Below are 27,565 nucleotides of genomic sequence, written 5' to 3'. Positions count from 1 at the left end.
GGGAGAACACAGAAAGTGTCACACATCATATTAAGAATTACTGCTTGATATGCATAGGGCATATCTTCTAAACAGGAAGCATATTTTTCTCTATGTTAAATACAACATATATTGCAGTCACAAAATATCAAAAATGTAGCTGATATGGGGAATTGATTACACTGAATCTAAATTAAATTTTTCGTTTGTTCTTTTGTTTAAGATTTTATTTATTTATTTGAGAGAGAGAGAGCATGAGCAGGGCAGAGAGGGGCAGAGAGGAGCGGAGGGAGAGGGAGAAGCAGGCTTCCCGCTGAGCAAGGAGCCTGATGTGGGGCTCAATCCCAGGACCCTGGGATCATGACCTGAGCCAAAAGCAGACGCTTAACAGACTGAGCCACCCAGGCACCCCTTAATTAAATTTTAAGTATCATTTAAATTGATTTAATTCCAATAAAATTCACATAGTCACTAATGACTAATAAACTGAACTTTATTTTTTTTTATAATGATTTTTTATTATATTATGTTACTCACCATACAGTACATCCCCGGTTTTCGATGTAAGGCTCGATGATTCATTAGTTGAATAAACTGAACTTTAATGACTCATATTCAGGAAGAAATGTTTAGTCTCATTTTCAAAATTTTAAATTAAACTAGAACAGTGTTATTCAAATATTTTCAGGTATCAGGGTATCTAGAATCCATAGCACTTTTTGCAAACTACCTAAAACACTGATAAAACTTCAAAATCAGACCCCTCCATTCCCTAGACTTTATTATACCCGAGGAAAAAATATCGGTGGGAATGGGGAAGAATGAACAATTCTTTGAATTTAGTAGCAAAACTCAGTTCCAGTTACACCTCTGAATAGTTCAGAAGCACTACAGGGCTATGAACAGCCACATTTACACATGCAATTTAAATTGCAACTTTTCATGCCCTTTCCACGCTTAAAAATGCCAGCAGTGCTTAATAACCTCAATTACCAACCAGCTCTGATTTGCTTTTGTCTTCTGCCTTTAGAAAACAGATTTGGCTTGATGGAATAGCACTCTTGGGTCACTAGGGCCTTTAAGATAACAGAACCCTTGTACCTACACACCACATTCTTGCTGATTCCATCCAGTTAGGCCTGCCTGTAACCGGACTGAGCACCGTGAGGTATCATTCAAGATCCCCCTTCACTTGGTTTCTCTCACTTCGCAAATCCTCCCTGATCTTTGGTTTTCGGAACTACTGGGGCTCCCATCCCACAAGCCTATTACAGTCTTGTTTGGTGCGGTAAATTGTTCACATCTCCCATCCCCACCCCAACCAATGTGCAGGCGAGAGTATACATACTCTAGGTCCTTCCTACGCTAAACACACACAGTGTCAGGCAAACAACGCAACAAATATCTGACGGGCTTTTCACTGACTTGTTGACATCAGTGAGATGTCTGAAGCTTTATTCAATGCTCCTTTCTTGTGAATAGCTCCTTTGGCTGACAAAGTAGTATTCTTTACCTTACAAAACTTTCTCTACGCCTTGTTTGCATTCCAGTTTATTTTCAACTCTTACCAAGGCCAGTATGTCACAGCCTTCAGAGGCGTAAACTGTGCAGTGATAGAGTCAGCCCAGCGATGTGAGCGAATCAAGAACTCAGCATAGTTGGAGTTCTGAAAGTGAGAACAGAGGCTGCGAAGAGGAGTACAAGGCAGCAGGCCCAATTCTTTTAGAAGGAACACTTAGCTCAGAGAAACCTAGAGCTGCTCTTGCTTTCTTTCTTTTTCTTTTCAAAATATGTTTAAAATTATCTATCTCCTTCCTATTTTATATTGTAAATTTTCATGACAAATCACACTTTGTGTATATTTTTCATGCTGACAAATTTAATGTGCCATAAAATCTTTTAAATGAGTCTCTGAAAAGTTTATATATTCAAATTATAAACCCAATTTTATTACATAGAGGAGGCTCAAAAAAGAAAAACAAGAAATCACATCTCTTAGCTTACCATATACAGGGGAAAACATGAAGTAGTTCAGATGGCAAATGTTATAGGCTTCAATTCTGACATCTTTCCAGATGCCCTGGGTAGGAAAGGATGGCCCCCAGTCCCAACTAAAGGAACTCTGCTCCTGTAATTTCAAGAGGAAAAAAGAAGACAGATCCCAATTACCATGAAATTTAAACACTATGAAAAACCTGTTCTTTTAAAATATTACATACATGTATATTAGTTTGCTAAGTCTGTAATAACAAAATACTACAGACTATGTGGCATAAACAACAGAAATTCATTGTCTCACAGTTCTAGAGGCTGGCAAGTCTAAGATCCAGGTGTTGGGAGGTCTGGTTTCCTCTGAAGCCTCCTTCCTGGTCTTATAGCCACCTTCTCACTGGGCCTTCACATAGTCTTTTCTGTGCACACACACACAGACACACATTTCCTCTTCTTATAAGGACATCATTCATACTTGACTATCTCCCACCCTAAAGGTCTCGTTTTAAGCACCTCTTTAAAGACCTTATCTCCAAACAACGTTACATTTTTAGCTCCTGAGGATCAGGATTTCAACATAAAAATTCAGGGGGACACAAAACCCAGTCTATAATAGTGTTCGTGTATATGTGTATGTCCCAAATAGAGCATCTAAAATGGCCTACAGCGACCCCCTCCTGGTACGCACACCCTGTGCAATCCACTCTCCTCGAGTATGGATTAGACCTAATGAATCACTTCTAACCAAGAGAATACAGGAGAGGTGATATCATTTCCAAAATTAAGTTATAAAAAACTGCACCTTCAGTTCTGGGTGCTCTCTCCCACTCTCTCCTGGCCGTTTTGTGGAAGCCAGCTGCCATGTTGTGAGGCCGCTCTGTGGAGAGGCCACGTGAGTAGGTGGGCTTGAACGTCAATCTGAGGCCTACCGATAACCGTGTGAGTGAGCTTAGACACAGACACTTCAGGCCTAGTAGAGCCATGAGATTACCGCAGCCCTGGTCCATACTTGACTGTAACCTCACAACTGGCCTTGAGCCAGGGGCACCTGCCTACACCACACTCAGACTTCTGACTGGCAGAAACTAGGGTAATAAATGTTATTTTAAGCTAGTAAGTTTTGGCATACTTTGTTATACAGCAATACATGAACCTATGCAACATAGTTAAGTCTGGCAGAAATGTTTTAAGAACATAAAATCTGATTATGTACATTGATTCTTCAAAAGCATATGACATTGAAACAACTCAAGGGTCACGCTTTAAACTTCTCCAAAATATCTCTGAACCTACTGTGGTATTTAAATGTAATAACTATAAAGGACATTCTATTTAAGTGTAGTAACTATAAAGAACGAGGAACCATTTAAAAATACAGATAATTAACACGTTGAGGCTATGAGCTCAGCTTTTAAAAAGGAGTAAGCACCACAGGAAGTACTAAGATCCTTCTGAATGGAACATTTGTAGAACAGAGCCTGAGGAATCGGCCAAACTGTTCTCATTTAAGTATTATTTCCGAAGATCTGTATTTATCTGAGATAGAGATAAATTAGTTTCCATTACAGAGAAAAACAAAGAATTAAAACCACTTGAGAGCATTCACATTTGTCTGAATTCACCACTTCAGTATCAGATTCTCATGTGTGGAATGAAAACCATCTTGAGGCTATTTATTAAAGAGTTTGTAAGTTCAGATGTGCAATTCCTTTATTGGAGACAGGGGTTAGGAGGAGGGCGAAAATATTCAGTATCTGATAAGGCAGACAATTTTCCCCACTCTTATTCATACAACTTCTTCAGATAAAAGTTTTTACTTACTCAAAAGAGATTTGTGAAGTGCTTTTTATATTTCAGGCTGGGAGACATCAATGTACAAAATAGACAGTCCTTCCATTTATAGTGCTCACAATATGGCAAGAAATTCAGGTACTGAACAAATCATCACAAATGCACAAGACATCGACAGGGAACAATATAATGGAGGAGAGGAGGAAAGGTGTCAAGACAGGTTTCCCTGAATAAAAGTGACTTTTATACGGAGATATGAAGGGGAAGCACCACTTGTCCAGTGTGTTTAGGGGATAAGGAAGTAAAAGCATCCCTTTCAGAAGGAACAGCATGTGCAAAGGCTTTGAGGTACAACAGACTATGACACATTCCAAGAGATGAAGAGGGAACAATGGGAAGAGATGGGGAGAAGACAGGAGAAGTGGGCATGAGCCAGACCAAACTAAGACCTGTTACTTTAGCCTAAAGGCAATGAGAAACTGCTGAAGAGTTTTAAGAAGAGTGCTACAATAATTTTTGTCTGAAAAGAACATTCTGGCTGCTCTATGTTAAATTAACTGGAGGAAGGCAAATAAGGTTGTAGGTTGCAGTTAGGTGGCCAGGGTAATATTTCATGCAAGAAATAATGATAGATTGAACTCAAGCATGATAGTAGAAGTAGAGCATGGGAAGATTAAAGAACTATTGAAGAGGTAATGCTCACATGATCAAAATGACTTAGGGATGGATTGGAGCAGGGAAAAGAAAGAAAGGGAGTTATCAAAAATAACTCTTAGGTTTCTGGTTTAAGCAACTATTCCAGATGGCATTCCACTCATTGAGACAGGGAACCCTAGGAGGAGGGTTTAGATCCAAGTGTTGGACATGCTGAGCTTTAGGTCCCTGTGAATCAGGCAAGTGAAGACGCCAAGCAGGCAATGCGGTATAAGGTCTGGAATTGAGGAGAGATCTGGACTGAAGACATAATATTAGAAGTCATTAGAAATTCGACTGGTTATTGAAGAAGTGAAGCTAAATGAGATAGCCTAGAGAAGGTATAAAATGAGGAGGAAAGTGTCCAGAACAGAGCAAAGCATGAATAATACAACTTCTAAGAGGGGTAGGTTGATCTGGATAAGGCAACTTAGAAGGAACAGCCAGAGATGTAGGTAGAAAACAAGGGGGATGGTAAAGAAGATTGCTAGGAGGGTAGCTGAAGTGATGTGCCCCACCAACCAGGCTGGACAGAGAAGGAAGCAGAGACAAGTGGGGACTTGTGTTGATAACTCTATGGCACTGACTTCATATAATCAGTTACACACTTAGAAGTCTGTAACTACAGAAATAAGTCTCCAAAATAAATAATAACACCTCCCTACATTTTGAATCGCTGTACAGCACTTTATAGTATGCAAAATGCATTTACATTATTATTTCACTATATGCTCCTATCAACATAGTCAAGAAGGGAAGGGATTAGCTCCACATATAAATGATGGACTTGCTTAAGATCATTCTGGTCATAAAGCCAGAATTCAGATCTAAGATTCCTGACTTGCTCTCCAATTCAGGTCTCTTTCTACTGGACCATGTCGGTCTAGCGAGAAATATCAAGATGCAATTCATTGCTCTGGTAAGTTTGCCCCAGGGTTAGTGTTCCACAGACCCTGAGAGCAGAATCTTGGGTCTGATTCCTGATTTCGGTGATGAGGGTTTTGTTCTATCTAGATAACCTGAAAGTGTGTTTTATTTTTTTAAGACTTTTTATTTATTCATTAGAGAGAAAGAGAGAAAGAAAGCGAGCCCAAGCAGGGAGGAGGGTCAGAGGGAGAGAGAGAAGCAGGCTGGATCCCAGAACCCCAGGATCATGACTCAAGCCGAATGCAGACACTTAACCAACTGAGCCACCCAGGTGTCCTGAAAGCGTGTTTTATATGCCACAAACTGAATGGTGGGGTAGAGGAAAACTACTACATGGATATATGCATAACATATATATACTTTTATTGACGACCTGAAAAGTAACATTAGGATCCAGGAAGTCCTCATTTTGATAGAAGATTAAAGATAGAAGAAGAGAGAGGAAAAAGTGCAAACTCTAGTATTCAAACCACTGTGCCATTTGAAGCCACAGGCCAAAAACAAAAGATGAATTTTAAACAGAAGTTTAAGTACACAGTATTCCACAGAACACCTGACTGCTCAGCTACAGACCGTTCCTTTTGGTACTATGAACACTGTACTATGGTTACACTGAGACACTGACCCAAATTTAGGTACAACACAAGAGGAGGCATAATTTTGACCTTAGCACTTATATTAAAGAAACATAATTTAATGATAAATCCCTCCAGCCTGAAGAGAGCCACTTAGTTGAAATAATAAGAATTTATCAAACGAGGCTTTAGCTAACAAGTACTGGGAAAATATTCTTAGTATTTTCACAATGAAACCAATGATTACATTTGTTGTTAAAATTAAATGCCGATTTCTAAAAAAATTTAAAATAGAATTACCATATGCTCCAGTATCCCACTTCTTGGTATATATGCGAAAGAGCCGAAAGCAGGCTCTCAACGAGATATTGGTATATCCATACGTAGCAACATTATTCACAACAGCCAAAAGGCGGAAGCAACCCAAATGTCTATTGACAGGTGAATGGATAAACAAAATGTGGCAGGTACGTACAATGGAATATTATTCAGACTTAAAAAGGAAGGGAAAGTCAGACACACGCTTACAACATGAAGAACATTGTGCTAAGTGAAATAAGCCAGGCACGACGAGACAAATATGCAGGATTCCACTTATCTGAGGTATCTAGGGTAGCCAAACTCATAGAAACAGAAATAATGGTGGTTTCCAGGGGCTGGGAGGAGGGGAAAATAGGGAGTTGTTTTTTATTTATTTGTTTATTTTTTAACACCTTTATTTGTTCGTGAGAGAGAGAGCGCACAAGCAGAGGGAGCGGCAGGCAGAGGGAGAAGCAGGCTCCCTGCTGAATAGGGAGTCCAATGTGGGGCTCAACCCCAGGATCCAGGGATCGTGACCTGAGCCAAAAGCAGAAACCAACGGAGCCACCCAGACGACCCTGGGAGTTGTTTTATAATGGGTATGCAGTTTCAGTTTTGCAACATGAAAAAGTTCTTGAGATTGGATTCACAACAATGTGAATATACTTAATACTAGTGAACCACACACTTAAAAATGGTAGAGAGAGCAAATTTGGTGCTATGTATGTTTTACCACAATTAAAAATTTTTTAAATAAAAATAAAATCAAAAAATTAATGCCACATAGAATACTAATCTAACCACGTATTGGAATAAACTCAAGTTATTTAGACTCAGATGAAACTCAAAGAAAAGATAATCCCCTTGCGGATTTTGTCATTTTTGTTAGATTTTAAGGGAAACTAGCAGTAAAATATAAGAACACATCAGCAAATATATTAATATTTGCAGAAGGCTTCTTAGTAACAAGAATCACTAATACATATAAACCTTACACTCTGGTGAAAAGTTTGATAAACCTAAATGTTAAAAAAACAATACACAGGTGTCTGACTTTGGCTCAGGTTATGATCTCAGGGTCCTGGGATCGAGCCCCACGTTGGGCTCCCCACTCAGCGAGAAGTTGGCTTGACCCTCTGCCCCTCCCCCGGCTCATGCTCTCCCCTTTCCCTCTCTCAAATAAATAAATAAAATCTTAAAAAAATAATTTGTAAAATTACATTAGCAGTCACCTGTTTTTCTTCCTTTTCTGTTGTTACCTAAGTTCTTTTTTTTTTTTTTTAAGATTTTATTTATTTATTTGACAGAGATAGAGACAGCCAGTGAGAGAGGGAACACAAGCAGGGGGAGTGGGAGAGGAAGAAGCAGGCTCCCAGCAGAGGAGCCTGATGTGGGGCTCGATCCCAAAATGCCGGGATCAGGCCCTGAGCCAAAGGCAGATGCTTAACGACTGAGCCACCCTGGCGCCCCTGTTGTTACCTAAGTTCTAAAGCACGCTTCAGGAAAGAAATCTAGGAAGACAAAGATTCTTCACAAAAATCCATATAATCTTTTGGTTCTGATTTCAGGTTTCTAATCCCATGAAGCAGGCAGGAAAGAGATGCCCAACTTCTGAAATACTATGGGTGTCTTCCAACAAGCATTTCACATGCCAGCATATCCCATCCTCAAGGCTAAAGCCCCCACCCTTTGCAAGACCGTTACCTTTCGAATGAAGTTGACATGGCACTGGCCCCTCTGCACAGGCGGAGGGCAGTCTGGAGGCACGGAGTAGCTCGTGTGAGCTTTGCTCCGCTGGGCAGCATACAACACTGGTGACTGGAAACGCAGCTCAAGGGAGTTCACATCTCTAACCACACTGGTAATATCAAAGCTCTGCATTAAAGGAAAGAACAGATGTGGAAGTAGACTCGTGTGTAAAATTTTAGAGAGAGATATATAAAAACATAGGAAAGATGCATAAAATAATTGAAATCTTTAAGGTTAGCCTTTTTGGGGAAGAAAGCACTTCATTGAAATAGTATAACCTAGCTGCCTGCTTACAGGCACAAGTGAACACATTCTCCTACCCAAAAGCAGACTTCCAGGTTTCCCCTTCCATATGCACTGACAGATGATGGTCCTAGGCAAAGAGAGCAAGTAGAAAATATCTCTAGCCCTGGAATGTCTGCTCTGGCTATTTACATGTGGCCTTGAACTGCCAAGGAATTTCCTAGATGCTTCGTGACAGCCTGACTCTCTGGTATGAACAGCATGTATTTCTAAGTCATAAGTTATTTTTGTTTTGAAAAGTCTACCCTTGAATGGAGATCAGGATATGATACCTTAATGTAATTATTCCAGAAAGAAAAGGACATTTTCTGTTTTAGTAGTTTGTCAATTGGTGTTTTGCATGAAACTCTGGATCACCAAACAACAGAGAAGGGAATAGCACTTGCTGAACACTCCTCGTGTGCCAAGAACTGTGTCAAACATTTTCTATAATTAGCTTATTAAGGAGTCACAGCAACTCCATAGGGTCTGTGGTGTTTTCATCATTCTACAGTGAGGCAACTGAGAAAGAAAGTGACTTACCCAGTGCAAACAGCTTGTACCCGCCTGCATGGACCATTATGCCCTTACCGTTCTTTACTCAGAACAATTAACACACAAACACATACATGTAGGTTTTAACCTGATGTCCCTGTATACTTACATATCTTTTGAACATGTTGCCTGTTCTCCCAATAGGAACACTATTTAGCAGGACTTTTGCAACTGTATCGACGCCCTCGAAAATCAAATTCATTTTTTGCCATTTGCTTAAAAAAGAAAAGATTTTTAAAACAAGATGTATAAAACATTAACTTAGATAAATCTTTTTTTATTAGTTAAAAACGAAAGGAATAAATATTTCATGGAAAATACACATTCTTAAAAGGCAGTTTCCAATGAAATTTTCCTAAGTATTTGTTTAATACATTTTTTAAAATTTAAATTCAATTAATGAGCATAGAGTGTATTATTAGTTTCGGAGGTAGAGTTCAGTGATTCATAGCTGCACCCAGTGCTCATTACATCACGTGCCCTCCTTAATGCATGTCACCCAATCACCCCATCCCCTCACCCTCCTCCCCTCCAGCAACACTCTGTTTGTTTTTGTTTAGAGTCTCTTATGGTTTGTCTCCCTCTCAGGTTTCATCTTGTTTCATTTTCTCCTCTCTTCCCCTATTCTGCCTTGTTTCTTAAATTCTGCATATCAGTGAGATCATATGATAATTGTCTTTCTCTGATTGACTTATTTTGCTTAGAATAATACCCTTGCTATGCTGAGTGATCTAGCTTACCTTTCTTCTTGTATTTCAATTGCCATAAAATCATGAGCACAGCTTGTAATTTCCAAATGTACTGACTTTTTTCTAGGACTTAACAAAATTCTTATGATAATTAAATAGTAAATATAAAGCATTTTCAGAAAATACTGCATTTACTGACACTATGTAAGAGAACACATTAACTAAGAAGTATCTATGCATTTAATGAATATTATGTGCCCAGCAGTCTGCTAAGTCCTACGAGGAATTAAAACACTCTCTGAATTTAAGGAATCTGCAATCTAGTTGCCATTCAAGCCTAAAACACAGGAATAAAGAGAAAACTTTCAATCTCTTCTACTTTATAGTATAGTCTTGTTGGACAGACTACAAGTGTTATCAGAGCTTATGTCACAAGGAAAGACTTCAAGAAAGAAACAAGAATCTAAAGATGAATAGAATAAATAAAATGTGGTAGACCCATGCAATAAAATATTATTTAGCAATAAAAAGAAATGAAGTACTGGTGAATGTGACAACATGGATGAACTCTGAAAACATTACTATGCTAAGTGAAAGAAGCCAGTCACAAAGGACCACATGTTGTATGGTTCCATTTATGTGAGATTCCCAGAAGAGATAAATCCATAGAAAATGAATCAGTGGTTGCCTAGTGCCGGGATAGGGATGAGAGAATGGGGACTTTGAGAATGGGAAATGACTGCTAATGGGTATGGCTTTCTCTCTGAGGTGCGGATAGTGATGGTGGCACAACTCTTTGAATACACTAAAAACTACTGAATTGTGTACTTTAAAAGGGTGAATTGTACGGTTTGTGAATTAGGTCTCAATAGTTTTTTGTTGTTGTTTTAATGAGTAGAAATGTCTAGGTAGGGGTGCCAGTTAAGCGTCTGCCTTCGTTTCAGGTCATAATGTCAGGGTTCTGGGACCAAGCTCCGCATCAGGCTCCCTGCTCAACAGGGGTCTGCTTCTCCCTCTCCCCTTGTTCCTCCCCTGTGCTCATGCACTCCCTCTTTCTGTCAAATAAATAAATAAAATCTTAAAAAAAAAAAAAAAGAAACAGACTAGTTTCAGGTGTGGAGGTTGTGCTAAAGAGCTGAAGGGAGGAATCTGGTCAAGTCCGCAGGGCAGGAGGGGACACAGGAAGTGGGACAGGAATAAGCAAGATTAAGGAGTATTTTCACAGACAGGCAGAGAAAATTAAACTGGTTTTGTCAATTAAAAGGAAGACACTGTCAGGGAGCCTGGGTGGCTCAGCTGGCTAAGCATCCAACTCTTGATTTTGGCTCAAGTGATGATCTCGGGGTTGTAGGACTGAGGCCTCCCCACACCCACCCCCACCCCGTGGAGCCAGCCTGGGGCTCCTATTGGGCAGGGAGTGTGTCTGAGAGTCTATCCCTCTCCCTTAGCCCCTCCCCCAACTCATGCTCTCTCTCTCGCATGCTCTCTCTCTCCCTAAAATAAGTAAATAAACCTTAAAAAAAAAAGGAAGACGCTGTCATTCTTCTTCTTTTTTAAGATTTTATTTGTTTATTTACTCGTGAGAGAGAGGGAGAATCTCGAGCAGACTCCCCCACTGAGTGTGGAGCAAGAGGCAATGTGGGGCTCAATCTCAAGACCCAGAGATCATGACTTGAGCTGAAACCAAGAGTCAGATGCTTAACCAACTGCAGGTGCCCCGACACTGTCATTCTTTTTTTTTTAATTTTTTATTATGTTATGTTAGTCACCATACAGTACATCATTAGTTTTTGATGTAAAGTTCCATGATTCATTGTTTGCATATAACACCCAGTGCTCCATGCAATACGTGCCCTCCTTACTACCCATCACCACCAACACTGTCATTCTTGAGCAAGAACATCATGGTGAAACCAATATTTTGGAAGATGAATCTAATGTTTGGGGAAGATGAGTCTAATGTTGCCATATACAAGACCAGAGAATAAAAAGACAAAGCAAGAAATTTAGTGATGCGGCTTTGGCCTAATTGCAGACACTCATTAACAACAGTCTAGGCAAATATGGAAACTGGGAAATGAGGAGAAAGGGGCTGAATCAAGAAAAATGATAGGCAGAAATTAACAGGACTCAGAAACAGACCACATAAAGAGATGAAGAAAAGACAGTATAAGCCAAAACACCTTAGGCACAGAAGATCAGCACAATGGTGCTGCACTAAGAGAAACAATAAGGCTGTGAAAATATAAAGTTTAAGTGGGAAAGTCAATTGTTTAAATTTTGGATATGCTGAGTTGAAGATGAAAGAGGATCCCTTACAGAGATATTTTAAGTATTATCTGGAAATAAGAGCCTGAGCACCACAGTCTGGATTTATTTCTCTTTTAAGAGGCTCGTAAATAATTACCCAAAAAAAAGTCATACAAAAGGGACAGAAGATTTTTTTTATATAGCAATAATGGTGGTAGATATAACTGGGTTACTTTCTGCTACATGAAACATACTGAACTGTACTATGCTTTTCCTCGTGGCTTCAGGACATATATAAGGCCAATGCCATGGCCTTGATGGCTGATTAACACCAAATGGAACGAATGCTCTCTCTCTGATCCTACTTGACAAATTATAAATACACACACTCTGTTGATTATTATGGGGTGGGGGGCAGAGAGAAGGAAATGGAAATGAAAGAACTGACTAGGTGTAGGTGACTCCATTATAACCACTGGAAGAATGACTGAGTAAGACATAATTTCATGACCGATGGTCACTGGCACCATTCTTATGTACAAATCAAAACACAAATCAGATGTTCACTTTTATAGGACAAGGCTTTAGTCTCACAACTCTCTGACATGCAACCTAAACAAAAGATTATTGCAGAGAAAGAAAAAGATCAATAATAACAGCTTAATAAATAGAGATGTAGATGTACTTATATACACACACGTACCTAATGTTAAAGGGGATTTTAAATTTCTTGCTGTAAGTCCAGTTATCCAAGGAGATCCATCTGTAGCCAAGGTCATTAAATCTATAGTAAGGATCCTGTTGATAAAAATTACGGTAGATGATTATGTAAAAATAAATAAATTAAATAAACATGACATAAATTATTAACAACAGCTCTTTGTCACCTAAAAATTAGTGAACTCTTGGCCTAGGAGTGTAAGCATTTTACATGCTCACACATCCCATCCATTTAACTTCCAACGAAGTTAACATAGCATTCAGGTAACTAAAAACTACTAAAAAATGTTTTTTTAAAAAGTCCAACAAAATTCCTCAATGAAAGAGCTTTGAGATAGAAATAACATAGTTTCATTATCAATGAGAACATGTATGGAGATTAAGATTACCTGCCCTTGTTAAAACCAAACACAGAACCTCCGAGGTATTAGCAGAGATTAAAAGTCAGAATTTCTGGTGTGTAGCCGTCAGTCTGTTCTTTTTTTTTTTTTTTTTAAGATTATTTATTTATTTATTTATTTATTTAACAGAGAGAGAGAGCATGCAATGCAGCACGAGCAGGGGGAGCAGCAGAGGGAGAGGGAGAAACAGGCTCCCCACTGAGCAGGGAGCCCACAGGAGCCCCATCCCAGGACCCTGAGATTATGACCTGAGCCAAAGGCAGACACTTAAAAGGATTGAGTCACCCAAGCGCCCTGGCCTTCACTCTCCTATAGCCCTTTTATTCTCATCGTGCTTATTGCTGCCACTATCCCAGCTGGCCTCAAGGCAATGGTTTTCCTCTACTACCCAACCATCAGCAAAACTCCCACCCTTGGATTCACCTAGCACTTCCAAAGTTATTTTTCACCAAGCTTACTAAGTGAGCACAAAAAGGACCTCTACAGAGACTACACAGGAAGCAGAGATACCATCAAACTGACAAACTTCAGGTTGCCCATATTACCCTAGCCCAGGTTAGCAAACTACAATCCATGGGCCAAATGCAGCTCACTGCCTGTCTCTGTGTGGTCAGTGAGCTAAGAATGGATACGTGTCAATAAATAAAGCTTTACTGGAACACAACCATGCCCATTCCTTTACAAATCATATATGGCAGTTTTCATGCTACAATAGCAGAGCTGAGTAGGTATGACAGAGGCCATATGACCCATGATGCCTAAAATCGTGTCCAGGCCTTTACTGAAAACGGTTGCCAATCTCTGCCCCAGGCAACAGGACTGCTGGGTGTTCACAGATGCTGTTCTCACTGAGTGCCCAGCCCCAGGTCCTTCCTTTCATAATACTTAGAGCTCTTTCTTCTCCTACCCATTTTCCATGCTTTACCTTCCAGATGAGGACACAGTGGTAAGTGAAGCTTTTTGGTCCATCTTTCCGTGAACAACATCACAGCTACAATGAAGGAAACGGTGCAGTCTTCTCCAACTGGGACAGGGCCAAGGATGATTTCCTCAGAGACTGCATCTCCAGATGGAGAAAGAAAAGCCAACTTTGTCTAACTTCCACAGATGACCAAGTTAGGTTGGCAAGGGCCAGCTGGGCACCTGCTCGGAGCACAAGTCAGTAAGAGGCACTGCAGCACGGCTGGGTGTGTATCAACATGGAAAGAATCTATCTGCCAGAAATTGGTCCCGACTAGAAGAAATATTTTATTTTATTTTTTTTTAAGATTTTATTTATTTATTTAACAGAGATAGAGACAGCCAGCGAGAGAGGGAACACAGCAGGGGGAGTGGGAGAGGAAGAAGCAGGCTCCCAGCAGAGGAGCCTGATGTGGGGCTCGATCCCAGAACGCCAGGATCACGCCCTGAGCCGAAGGCAGACGCTTAACCACTGTGCCACCCAGGCGCCCCAGAAATATTTTATTTTTAAGATTTTATTTATTTTTAGGTAATCTCTACACCCAATGTGGGGCTCGAACTCACAACCCCAAGATCAAGAGTCACATGCTCTATCGACTACGCCAGCCAGGCGCCCCTGGAAGAAGTATTTTAATAAGCTACTAGGGAAGGGTGTAGTTAATGAGATTTAGTAACAACTGATAATCACCAAACTGACTTTTAACGGCTGATTAACAGTGAGATTTTATTCTGCTAAGTGGGGTGTGCCAGGCCCAGCCAACTGGTTTCCTTTCCTGCTCTACACACACACACACACACACACACACACACACACACACACACAACTCAGCCTCTCTGATGAATAAGCATAGAATAAATATTTAAGGACACAGGTTTAAAGAAGTACCTAATTATTAGACTGTCCATGTGTCTCCACCCAGCCTTATTTATAACTCTATACTGTGGACTTAGTCCAATACAGTTAAAAATAACATGAGAAGGAAGGTGTGAAGGCTGACGCAGTTGCAACAGGTCATCCTGCTAAGCCGTGGGCTGGCTGATGCTCTGGCTTGTGGGGCACAAGTCCCCTTCCCGTCTCCCAGCCCCTTGAAGGAAGCTGCTTATTGAGTTCAGGAGGGCAAGCTTTGCAGATATATTTTTTCTAGACCAATAGAATTTAGAGGTTAAAATTTTTCTTTTACTTGAAAGAAACCAATCTGAAAAGGCTACATACTACATGACTCCAACTACATGATGCTCTGGAGAAGGCAAAACCATGTTAATAGTAAAAAGGTCAGTGGTTGCAGGGCACCTGGTGGCTCAGTTGGTTGACCATCTGACTCTTGGTTTCAGCTCAGGTCATGATCTCAGGGTTGTGAGATCGAGCCCCACACTGGGCTCTATCTCAGTGGGGGTTCTGCTTGAGATTCTCTTTTTCCCTCTCCCTCTGCCCACCCCCACTCTCTCTCTCTAATAAATAAATAAATCTTAAAAAAAAAAAAAAAAGATGAGTGGTTGCCAGGGATTAAGGGAAAGAGGGGTGAATAGGCAGAACACAGAAGATTTTGAAGTCAGTGGAACTCCTCTAAATGATACTTTAATGGTGAATACATGTCACAATAAATTTGTCAAAACCCACAGAATATACAACACCAGGAGTGAACTCTAATATAAATTATATACATATGGTGATAATGATGTGTCAGTGTAGGTTCACTGATGATAACAAATGTACCACTCTGGTGGAGGGATGCTGATAATGGGGGTGCTGTGCATGTGTGTGGAGGGGGGTATATATGGAAACGTCTGTATTTCTCACTCAATTTTGCTGTGAACCCAAAATTACTCCAAAAGATAGAGTCTACAAAAAAATTTCCTCGAAGGGAAAATATCTTACCCTCCCTAAAATAAAGATTGCAGAAGCTTAGATTACATTTATAATAACTATTCCAAATGCTAAGCAACCAACGTAATTTAATTCCAGAGTGGTCTGACCCCCTTTGCTCATATTAAAATTCTGAGTCCTATTTAAAGCTAACAGCCCAGTCTCTCTGCTCCTCGAAGAAAGCTGTTCTTCTGGTCCTTCTGCTTAATTTGTGGTACTCAAACTCACCACCATGTCTTCTGAAGAAGGGAAGATTTTTGTGGGAGGGCTCAACTTCAACCCCAATAAGCAGGCTCTGGAAGACCACTTGAGCAGCTCTGGCCCTATTTCTGAGGTGGTTGTTGTCAAGGGCTTGTGAGACTCAACAATCCTGGGGTTTTAGTTTCATCACCTTCACCAAACCAGAGTGTGTCTCAGATGCCAAGCGAGCCATAAATGGAGAGTCTCTGGATGGTCACCAGATCCACACGGATCACTCTGGCAAGTCGGCCAGGGGAACTGGAGGGGGTGCCTTTGGGGCCCCGGGGCAAGGTTGCAGCCACTCTAGAGGTGGTGGGGACCAGGGCTTTGGGGGTGGCAGATATGAAGACCCAGAGGATATGGATATGGGAGGCCAGAGTGTTTACGACCGCTACACTGGAGGAAGTGACAGAGGCAATTATGACAACGGACATGAGGCATGTGCGTCTACTGCAGCTACGCAGGAATAAAACTTGTGACCCAGGCCAGCCTTCCACACGGTTGTTCCTACGAAGATTTGTAAGGCTACACTGAAACATCTGTTTTAGTGCATCAACTTCCATTTTTGAACCGAACTCCCAAGGTAGCTTGTTAAAGACGATTTAGAAAGCTCCATGTGTTTTTTAAAATTTTTCTCCATTTAAAGACAAATCCTGGGACATTTGTAGAGCCTAGGATTTTTCCTTTTACCACTTTTTTAGTTTGGGCTCTCAGAATTATCGGTTCTGGCAAAAAAAAAAAAAAAAAGGCCAGAGTGCTTTAAAAAAAATAATAATAATAATGTGCATGTAGGGACATTTTAGAAGCCTGTATACAATGTTTATTAGGAGTGGGAAGCCATTTCCAAATGCAATTATAAGAAATCAAGAACGTGATTAGAGGTTCTTTTTTTTTTTTTATTCGGGGTCACCACCCTGATCACATAGAAGTTTCTTTAAAATATATGTGAACGTCATTTTTTTTTAATACTGAAAGAAAAGAATATTCTGTTGTGTCTCATTTTGCATTTAGGATGTCCTTCACAGCACTGATTAAAAAGTTGAAAACCGAAAACAAATAAAAAATAAATAAAATGAAGCTTACAGAAGTTCAGTGTTACACCTGATGACTAAGAAACCATTAAGTCACTGAGTTGTTAAGCAAACCCATGAGCCCTAAAAAACAACAGAAGTATCATCTGTTGTCCAGGATAGGTACTCACATACTCTTATCTTCATAACAAACACATGTGGTAAATACCGTTTACAGAGGAAGAAACGAAAGCTCCAAAAGACTCCACTCCCGAGGTCCCACAGCTCAGCAGGACATCCAGGAACTAAATCAACTCAGTCTAACACAAGGTCTATCCTACAGGGCCTCATTCCACATACACTTACACTTTCATACCAGATGATCACCTGACCCAAGGGGAGAGGTATTATCATTTCCATTTATCAACAAAGAGTCCAAGGCTGGAGCACTGATTCAGACCCAGGGCGTCTGGCTCCAGAGTCCACACACTCCATCATTACCTAATACTGCCATCAATGTCACAAATGCCACCAACAGTTACAATGTCAGTGCTACCTACCAAGCAGGAACCAGGAGATAAACATGCTATATAAAGTCTGTGCTACTTATTTATAATTGGCATTTACCATGCTTGCTGTATCTCAACAAACTATGTGGCATCACACCATACAAACAACATTATCAGTCTCATTTTCTCTGTAAGCTTCTGAACTTCATCTGTTATGACTGCTTACACATACATAAATTCCTTAACCAGGTATAGCTGCCACTCCCCAGTTCTGCTTCAATCCAATGCCTGATTTTATCCCAGACATAATTACTTCAAATAGAGTTAAATAAAGAAAAGGAAGTCTTTGCAGCTGTTTCATACATAGATATTTTCTTGGACACTTAGGCAAAAAAAATACAGTTTAAGAAAACATTTATTCAAAAATGAGCAAAAGTCGGGGCGCCTGGGTGGCACAGCGGTTAAAGCGTCTGCCTTCGGCTCAGGGCGTGATCCCGGCGTTCCGGGTTCGAGCCCCACGTCAGGCTCCTCCTCTGTGGGCCTGCTTCTTCCTCTCCCACTCCCCCTGCTTGTGGTCCCTCTCTCATTGGCTGTCTCTGTCTCTGTCAAATAAATAAATAAATAAATAAAATCTTAAAAAAAAAAAAAAAACAAAAATGAGCAAAAGTAAACAATATGTTGAGTAAACAATATATTAAGATACACAGATATTTGGTAAAACCTTAATTTGTAAAAAGCAAGAAAATCGGTAATTCAGGATAGTGGTTACCTTAGGGGGAGGCAGGTGATGGGACTGAAATAGGCAAGGTAATTGCAACAATGTTAGCTATGCGCAGGCTCATAAACTTGATGGTAGGTGCACAGGTATTCATTTAATTATTAGACTTTAAAAATCACAAACACACTTGGGCCTATAACTTTCCATGTATCGGATACTATATAATAAAAAGAAAAGAAAAAAATGTTCACGGGAGGCTAAGCTACTCTAACCTACATTGGGGTATTTATGTGTTCCACTCCGAAGAAGCTACTCTCTCCAAACCTCAGTTTGCCCATCGCCAAAAGGAGCCTGAGCTACAATTCTTACTTCAGAAGACGCACAGGTGCATGAGATTCAAGTTCATGAGTCAAAACATTTTGGTTGGCCTTAACATCATTTCTGCCTAAAGTCCTTACACTAGTAAATACTGCTTCATGTCTACCACAGCTCTAGGTAAAGATGGGTTGCAAGTTAAGGAAACTCCTTGTCTTCTGGCCAAAGAGAATTTAAAAGGGGAATTTAGAAGGAGAAACAAGGTGCTGTTCTTAGCTCACTCCACAGTGCCAGGCTAGAACTCAGGGAAGATCAGCATAAATGACCGGAGAGAGATCCTTGACTAACGTGAAGGGTTACAGGGGCCACAGCTCACACTTGCTCAGGGAGCAAGGTTGGGCAGTTGAACAGATCCACAACCATAGTTCCTGCCTCTGAGACGAAGCTGGGGGAGAGGGGAGCTGACAGGTAAGAGCAGCAATGGGGAGCAAACTTGTTCAAGTCCCAGCTCGGCCCTAATACCTATGGAGTCCTGTGAAGCTCATACAACACCACTATACTTCTGTTTTCTCAGTTCTAGAACAGGGATAATAATAGTACCTCCCAGGATCAGTATGAAAATCGCAAGAGGTAACAACATGTGGAAAGTGCTTAGAACCATTCACTGCATATAGCAAGCACTCAACAAATGATAGCTGTCGTTACTGTTACAGCTACTGATCTGAGATGACTTCTAGGATATGTCAAGTTAAAGAAAAAAGTCATTGCCAAACAATATGCACAGAATATGATCATCTGTGGAGAGAAATGTAGATAAATCTATATGTATATAGACACGTATCACAAGATACACGAATATACACAAGAATCTGGTTAACAGTGTTGTTTCTGTGGAAGGGAACTAGAAAACTAGGAAAGGGGAAGGAAGAGACTTGCTTTCATTATGTGCCACACTTTAAAATTTTTTTTATCATTACAGTTAACAATATGCTCCTCCCAAACCCCACGCAGTCAAAAATCTGCTAATTAACTTTTGACTCTTCAAAATTAACTACTAATAGCCTACTATTGACCAGAAACCTTACCAATAATATAAACAGTCAATTAACATGTTTTGTGTATGTATTATATACTGTATTCCTACAATAAAGTAAGCTAGAAAAAAGAAAATGTTACTAAAGAAATCAGAAGGAAGAGAAAACACATTTATAGTACTGAAAAAAATCTGAGTGTAAGTGGACCCGCACAGCTCAAGGACCAATTGTATATCCTTTACCTATTTCTAAAAGTCATTAAAAGTAGTTGAGCTCTTTTTAAAGAGGAAAACAATAAGCTAGGTTGATAGCAGTACCAATGACTAGGCGGGGATGGTTATAAGATGCTGTAGGCTAGCCCTACAAGATCCAACAGGAAGCAACATATGTGAGAAGAAACAAGAATGGCATCAATATTCCAGACCTCATTCACTGAGAAAATATTGGTGGTTTTATTAGAAATGGATAAAAGAAGAGAAACTAAAGATTAGGAGAATTGAGAGGAGAGGCATTAGGATATATTGAGTTTCAATACTCCATGAAGACATTCAGGTAGAAGAGTGGAGCAAAATTTCCAGCCACAAATCATGAGGACAGGGTTAAAAATCAAGGTACTGGAGCAGCTCTGGCCCCCAGAGCCACACAGATCTGGCACAGATGGCCGAAACTAAAAGATTTCCAAAAGACAGAGAACAGAGAAGAAGGGACGTGTGGACTGACCCTCAGGAATTGCTTGCGTTTATCAAGAACTTTGAGCAAATGCGATGCTTTTGGTGGTACATTTTGAACAGTCACTGTTTTCACTGGACATCTTTAAATTAAAACAGTAATTGTTCTCTTTGCTTACTATTTATTCTTGCCAACAGGCAATATGGACGTGAAAAGATGTGTGTTGAATCCTTGTCCCATCATTTAATAGATGCAATGATCCTAGGCCATAACCTCTCTGAGCCTCAGTTAGTGTAAGTAACGATAACCTTCTTCACAGGGTTGTGAGGGCAATTATATGACCAGCTGCACCTGAGAGGGTCAAGGAGAGTGCACTGCACATGGAAGACATGAAATCATTATTATACAAAGATGAATTTCATAGTCTAGGTTGACTATGTATACTTACATGTGATAAAGACCAACCAGCTCTTATCTAAAGATTCAACTGTCAGATGTTCCTTTGATTCCCAGTGTTGGGCCATGACAAGCAAACCCTTTTATGCCCTAAACACACCCCACAAGGCATCAAACGGAGGAGGAGGAGGAGGAGGAGGAGGAGGAGGAGGGGGAGGCGGAGGGGGAGGGGGAGGGGGAGGGGAGGGGGAGGGGGAGGAGGAGGAGGAGGAGGAGGAGGAGGAGGAGGAGGAGGAGGAGGAGGAGGAGGAGGAGGAGGAGGAGGAAGGGGGGGGAGAAGGGGGAGAAGAAGGGGGAGAAGAAGGCAGTGGTGGCTTAAAAACCTCATGGTTCTCTCTTCCCCAAAACTGAATGACTATTTCTGCTCAAATTTAAACTTCAAATACAGAGTCCTAAGCTAATTTATCTCCTTAATGTCACTCATCGTTTAAGCAAACTACAGATCTTTCAATGATTCCTTTTCTAGAAGCTTTTGAGATCATTTCGCATCATAAAATTATCAAATAAAATCAAATATTCCATTTTTAAGTCTTTTGTAGTAGGTGAGTACAGACACCAGAAAAAGTACCTTCTATTTACGGATAAATTTATATTTGGTCATTTTGGACCATATCATGAGACTTCCCCCTCTGAAACACAACAAAAATATTCATATGGGTGATAATGGTATTATACTTAGAGATCGATAGTGAAATATGTGAGGATGAAATGATGTGATGTCTAAATAAGGGGAGGCATAGTGAATGGAGGAAGAAACAAAATGAACTGTGTTGAAGCCAGGGTAATGGGTAAACGGGAGTTCATTTCGCTACTCTTTTTTGTGTTTGTTTGAAATTTACCATAACAAAAAGGTCTTAAAAGTATATTTACATGGCAATTGTCTCTTGGCTACTTCAAGAGTACAAAAATATACATTTATCCACACTGGTGCACATATTTTATTAGAATTTATTTATGAGTGATCATCAGCAGATTAGGGCCTCCATGGACAGACTTATGGCTCTTAGGACAGAATGACAGCTCCTAGGACAGAATGATTAAGACTAATTCATCAATCACAGGTAGAGTTACCATGACATAATCTTAACATTTATATTTTACAAATTTACATATCTAAAAAATCTTCTCTGATCATCTGTCCCAATTATATAAGAAGGATATAAGATAGTCATAAAATTTAGAGAAAAAGTCCTAAGAATTTGGTGCCTACCATTTTTTAGTATATGCGTATATTCATATATATATATGTAATATATTTTCTTCCACTTTTAAGTGATTTCAAATATGTGCACATCTTCATAATGGAGTCTATGCAGTTATTAAAAATTATTCTAGACCTATACTTATAGACACAGATACAGAAAGATGTTCACCATATATTTTAAATAAAGAAGTACTTACAATACCATGTCAGGAATTGATTTCATTTTTATATTATTGTATTTGTATATACTTAAAAAATATGGAAAGATACACATAAAAAATTTTACAGTGGTTACTTCTGCTTTGTAGTATGCCCTTGTTCTTTATATTTTATATTTTTGTGCATCAATTTTTTTGTTCAAGAAGCATTAAACATTTATAATTCTTTAAAAAATAATTTTAAGAGGGGGAATAAGAAAATTGTCAGTATGCGAGAATTTCATACATGAAAAAATAATGTTTTATGTCAGTGAACAAAAGAGAAATTGTTAAATTATGGGATATAAAAAACTAACCATCTGAAAAACTCAAATGGATCAATATTTTAAATATGTAAAGGAATTATGAAGATACTTATAAAAGGAAATAACTGTAAATTATTTAATAGGGGAGAAAGGAATTACTTTTAAAGTATAATATCGAAGACAAAAACAATCATTAAAAGAAAAAACCTTACAAGATTTCAATATGTAAAACTTTAAAACAGCTATAAGACAAAATACATCATTAACAAAAGAGACATTTTTGAAAATACATAACGAGGTCTAACAAATCTGTACTTTAAGATGACTAGCCAACAGAAAAATAAAGAACACAAGCAAGTAACTCCAAATCACCAATAAACATGACATAAACATAAGAAAGATGTTCAGGGGCGCCTGGGTGGCATAGTTGTTAAGCGTCTGCCTTCGGCTCAGGGCGTGATCCCGGCGTTATGGGATCTAGCCCCACATCAGGCTCTTCCGCTATGAGCCTGCTTCCTCTCCCACTCCCCCTGCTTGTGTTCCCTCTCTCGCTGGTTGTCTCTCTCTCTGTCAAATAAATAAATAAAATCTTAAAAAAAAAAAAAAAGAAAGATGTTCAATCTTACTATAAATTGTGTTTGGTTTTGCTTTTTAAAACAATGTCCAAATGGGGCACCTAGGTGGCTCAGTCAGTTGAGCGTCCCACTCTTGATTTTGCCTCAGGTCATGATCTCAGGGTTGTGGGATTGAGCCACCCCCTCCACCAGGCTCCCTGCTCAGCAGGGAGTCTGCTTGAGTTTCTCTCTCTCCTTCTCCCTCTGCCACTCCCTCTGCTCACATGTGACTGCACTCTTTCTCTAAAATAAATAAATAAATCTTTTAAATAAATAAATAAATAATGTCCAAATCTAGCACCTAAAATGAGCACTCTGATAAAATGATAATGGGGGTGTAAACTGTTACAGTTTTCATTGAGAAAAACTTAGAACTACATATTAAAAGACTGAAAAAGTGCATACCCTATGAATCAGCAATTGCACTTCTAAGAATTGTCTAAGAAAATCAGGATATACACTAAAATCTAGTTAAAAGGATCTTCATCAAAGAATAGAAAACACTGACTCAGATAACTATCCAACAGTAAGTGATTATAAATGGTAGCAAATATACACAATGAAATCAAAAAGAACACTTAAACATGGTTTGTAGAAATACGTTTATCATATGTAAAACTATAAAAAATATTCTTTATAAAAGAGTTGTTAGACTCTATATTTAAATAGTTATCAAAAATGTGTAGAGACAGAAAAGTTCTGAATGGATATAGTATATTTTTAAATTTTAATAGTAGTTATCTCTGAAAGCCAGGTTTCCGAGTTTTCTTCTTCTCACCTATATTTTCTAATTTTGGCACACTGAGAATATCTCTTACCTAAAAAAAAAGAAAAATGTGAGACACTTGGGTGGCTCGGCCAGTTGGGTATCTGCCTCCAGCTCAGGTCGTGATCCCAGGGTTCTGGGATCAAGCCCCGCATCCACCTCCAAGCCTGGCGGGGAGCCTGCTTCTCCCTCTGCCTGCCGTTCCCCTGCTTGTGCTCTCTCTCTCTCTCTGATAAATAAACAAACAAATAAATAAATAAATAAAATCTTTTTAAAATTTTTTTAAAAAGCTTTTCAAACTTACAGCACTGAGGAATTGCACAGGAAAGCTGAGAACATTCTTAACGAGTCCCCTTATCTAAGCACTTAGTGTATCATATGGTGATAGTTAGGTTTTCTGCCTCACAAGAGTGTGACCTCTCACAAGATAGAAACTGAGTCTTACTCATTTTTTTTTTGTAATGCATACCTTAGTGTGTGGTATAATAGGCTGAATGAATGAATGAATGAATGATAACCTTTATCAGGGAGCCCAAAGGCTCTCGAAGACACCTCAGATTTAGATTCTGTATGGGAAACACAGTCACCCAAGAAACACCCAAGGCTGGCCAGAGGAGCCTCTCAGTAAAGACGAATTCTATTTCACTAACGGCTCAGACCAAAAAATCCTCAAGTTTTCTTTGACCCCTCTTTCTTTCACACCTCACACCCAATCGTCTGACAAATCCAACTGAACAAATCCTGTTAGTTCTACATTTAAAATGTATTCTCACAAGATTTCTCACCATTTCACCACTACCACCTTGGTCCAAGCAGGAAGTCATCTCCTAACCATTTGAGGGCAACAGTCCTCTACTTAGTGTCCATGCTACCATTCTGTTGCACTGTGGTCTTCACACAGCCAAAATGACCTTCTAACAGGCAGATCCATTTACGCAACTCTATGCTCCAAAGTCCCAATAGCATCCCCACTACATGTAGAATGAAATACAAGGTGTTTCCCATGGCTTACAAACCCCGCACAATCTACCTTAGGGGCCATTCCCCGATGGCTCACAGAGCTCCAGCCACACTGGCCAGCTTACTATTTCTAGAACTTGTCAAACACATTCCCACCTCAAGGGCTCTCCCCTCTCCATTCTTGTCTTTTTTCCCTCGTTGCTGGGAATCCACTTCTTAAAACTGACCTTATCAAAAAGATCTCTGCTTAAAAGTCACTTTATCAAAATGTCTATCTTTAACCACTTTATCCTAATCGCAGTCCTTCCCAACTAGCCTTCTACCCTTGCTTCCTTTAATTGGCTTTATTTCTTTTCCTCTCACCACCTGCCATTATATTATCTATTAATTTGTTTATTGTCTATCTCCTCTGCTAGAATGCCTATAGGGACAAAGAGTTTGTTTTCTTCACCACTCAATTTCAAGCACTCTCCATAGTGCCTGCTATGTTGGAAGTACTGAATAAATACTTACAAGATAATTAGGTGAATGAGTAAGTAAATAACTTTGGCAAGACGTATTTCAAGTTCTCGTGTAAACACGGTATTGGGGCCAGTATCTGCTCTAAACGATAGAATGTTTCCTGAGGCCAACACCAAAAAGGGAAGTTGTGATGAAGCAGGTGGAATAACAGCAGCATAGTACTGAATATTACTGATGTTGCTGATGATAAGCCCACAGTTCCCCAACCCCCCAAAGCCTCCCCAACCTCTCATCCCACTACCATTTAAAAACCACATCTACCTTATTGAACTTAGTTTTTCTAGGAATTTCTGAACATATTTAACAAACATTGTAAATTATTTCCATGAGGAAAAGTCACTTTTTTCATGCTCTGAGCAACCCCCTTCTCATTAGCTAGTAACCAAACACTGTTTCTTAATATGTAGCCTTATAACATGGAATGATCACCTGATTTGCTAAAGTCACTAATTATTTCTCATTGCCCTTAATTTTTCAGTAAAATGAGGCAAGGAGAGACCCTGCAAAATAAACACAGGCATTCTCAAAGCATGCGAGAGGGAAGCCACGGGGTACCGAGGTCAGGTGTAGCCTCTGTCACAAGTACTTTGCTAACTTAAAGTAGTTTAAGTACCTAAATTTGAGAATCAGTTATTTTTAAAAATAAACTGGACTATGGTCAGTGTCATTTACAAGATTCACTTCCTTTCTGATAAATATCTCTTGAAAAAAAAGCTAATGCGTACCAGATCAGAAATTTTGCATAACCTTACTGGATGATCCTGTCATTTAACTAAACTGTGAGTGATACTCTTCATAGTCAAACACAGGAATATTATAATTTTTCAAAACACCAGGGTAAAGGTAGTAAAGTTGAGAACCCAGGTTATGGAATGGAGACAGGCCAGCCTGGGCTAGAACTCCACTTCTGCCACTTAGTTGCCCTGTGATCTAAATTCTCTAACTTCTGGGGCGCCTGGGTGGCACAGTCGTTAAGCGTCTGCCTTCGGCTCAGGGCGTGATCCCGGCGTTCTGGGATCAAGCCCCACATCAGGCTCCTCCGCTAGGAGCCTGCTTCTTCCTCTCCCACTCCCCCTGCTTGTGTTCCCTCTCTCGCTGGCTGTCTCTCTCTCTGTCAAATAAATAAATAAAATCTTTTATAAATAAATAAATAAATTCTCTAACTTCTCTGGGCTCCATAACTCCATATCATCCATAAAACGCGGGTAAGATCTACTCTTGTAGAGATGTTATCAGGGCTGGGACAATGTATTAAGTACATCTTGTCCCAGGCAAGAATGACTAAAGAATGGGGAAGCCACATGCAGCTGGTGGAACAGTGCACAAAAACAGTGGAAGGTGGAAAAGTCCGTTTGCAAACCTCTGCACACAGGCAACCAAATAGGAAACCGTCCTCCACAAGGAGTCTATAAATTGGAGTATCTGTTAAGACACACACACACACACACACACACACACACACACACACACATATCACGTGCCCTGAGAGGAAACAGCATCCGTCTTCATATCCTAATCAGCCTTAAAAATTATTTAGCCTTTACGCTAGTCCTAATAATCCTAACCTTACACTCGTATGTCTCATTCTCCTCACCCCAGGAGGGTGGCATCAATCTGACTCCCTGAGGTCTACAAGCGAAAGAGAAAAACTAAGGCATTACTGAATATAGCTAACACTTCGCACAACTATTGTCCCCTGAAGTGTCCATATAGTAAAACAGCAAGCCCTGCCTTATGCTCTGTCGGTGAGAAGTCCTTCTGCACACTCTTCAGCGGAGAACTGTAGCAACAGGAAAACCGCCAGCAGAAGTACTGCGCGCCCCGCACGAACTTCCGCTTGCCAGGATTAGTGATGTCCCAGACGGGGCTGGTCCGTCTCCAGCAAGCCCGGACCCCAGAAGTGCTCTCCGCCAGCAGCAGATGAGCTGCCTCAGCACTGCCCCGCCCCAGACCACAAGACGCAAAGGGAAAGTGAGGGCCAAACCCAGGAACACAGCCTAAGGCTTAGGGGCTGCCAAGCTGTTCCCGGGCGCCTCTCACCACGAGGGGCACGCGGCTGCAGGTTCCGGCGGGCCGGCCGCACACAGTACCTGGATGAGGCCCCGCTTCAACAGGGCGCTGTGCACGCAACCGGGGACCCTCCCCGGCAGTTCCAGCGAGCCATTCCCGCTGCGGATCCTCCAGCTTCCCCGCAGGCTGAGGCTGCGCCCCGAGGCCGCGGGGCCCGCTCGGCACAGGGCTAGCAGGAGAAGCAGGCGGAGGCGCATAGCGAAAGCGGCTGCTGCGCCACCGGGACCAGCGGCCGCGGAAGCACGGGTCCCTCCGCAGAAGCCGGGGCTCTAGCTCTCCGGGTCCGGG

The 27,565-nt window shown here is 40.4% G+C and overlaps 1 protein-coding gene and 1 pseudogene across 2 annotated transcripts in view; one reads left to right on the top strand and one right to left on the bottom strand.

Moving 5' to 3' along the window:
• Positions 1-27,564, bottom strand: part of MANBA (mannosidase beta) — a 112,330-nt gene extending 84,766 nt beyond the window's left edge. Inside the window, exons 1-5 of one of the 2 annotated variants that reach the window (XM_045792612.2) lie at positions 27,298-27,564; positions 12,486-12,580; positions 8,953-9,058; positions 7,962-8,132; positions 1,984-2,107 (exon numbers count right to left, since the gene is read on the bottom strand). In XM_045792612.2, the coding sequence (XP_045648568.1) occupies positions 1,984-2,107; positions 7,962-8,132; positions 8,953-9,058; positions 12,486-12,580; positions 27,298-27,474 (673 nt within the window). In that variant the 5' untranslated portion in view covers positions 27,475-27,564. Of the gene's footprint in view, positions 1-1,983; positions 2,108-7,961; positions 8,133-8,952; positions 9,059-12,485; positions 12,581-13,828; positions 14,174-27,297 lie in introns of those variants that run through there. The other variant, XM_045792620.2, reaches the window with a different exon arrangement.
• Positions 15,960-16,437, top strand: LOC148109511 (RNA-binding protein 3 pseudogene; annotated as a pseudogene).
• Position 27,565: the final 1 nt, after the last annotated feature.

Source organism: Ursus americanus, chromosome 8, assembly GCF_024610735.1.
Source record: "Ursus americanus isolate L20-20 chromosome 8, mUrsAme1.1.p, whole genome shotgun sequence".
In the NCBI taxonomy this organism is placed as follows: domain Eukaryota; kingdom Metazoa; phylum Chordata; class Mammalia; order Carnivora; family Ursidae; genus Ursus; species Ursus americanus.
This window is presented reverse-complemented; position numbering and strand designations above follow the sequence as displayed.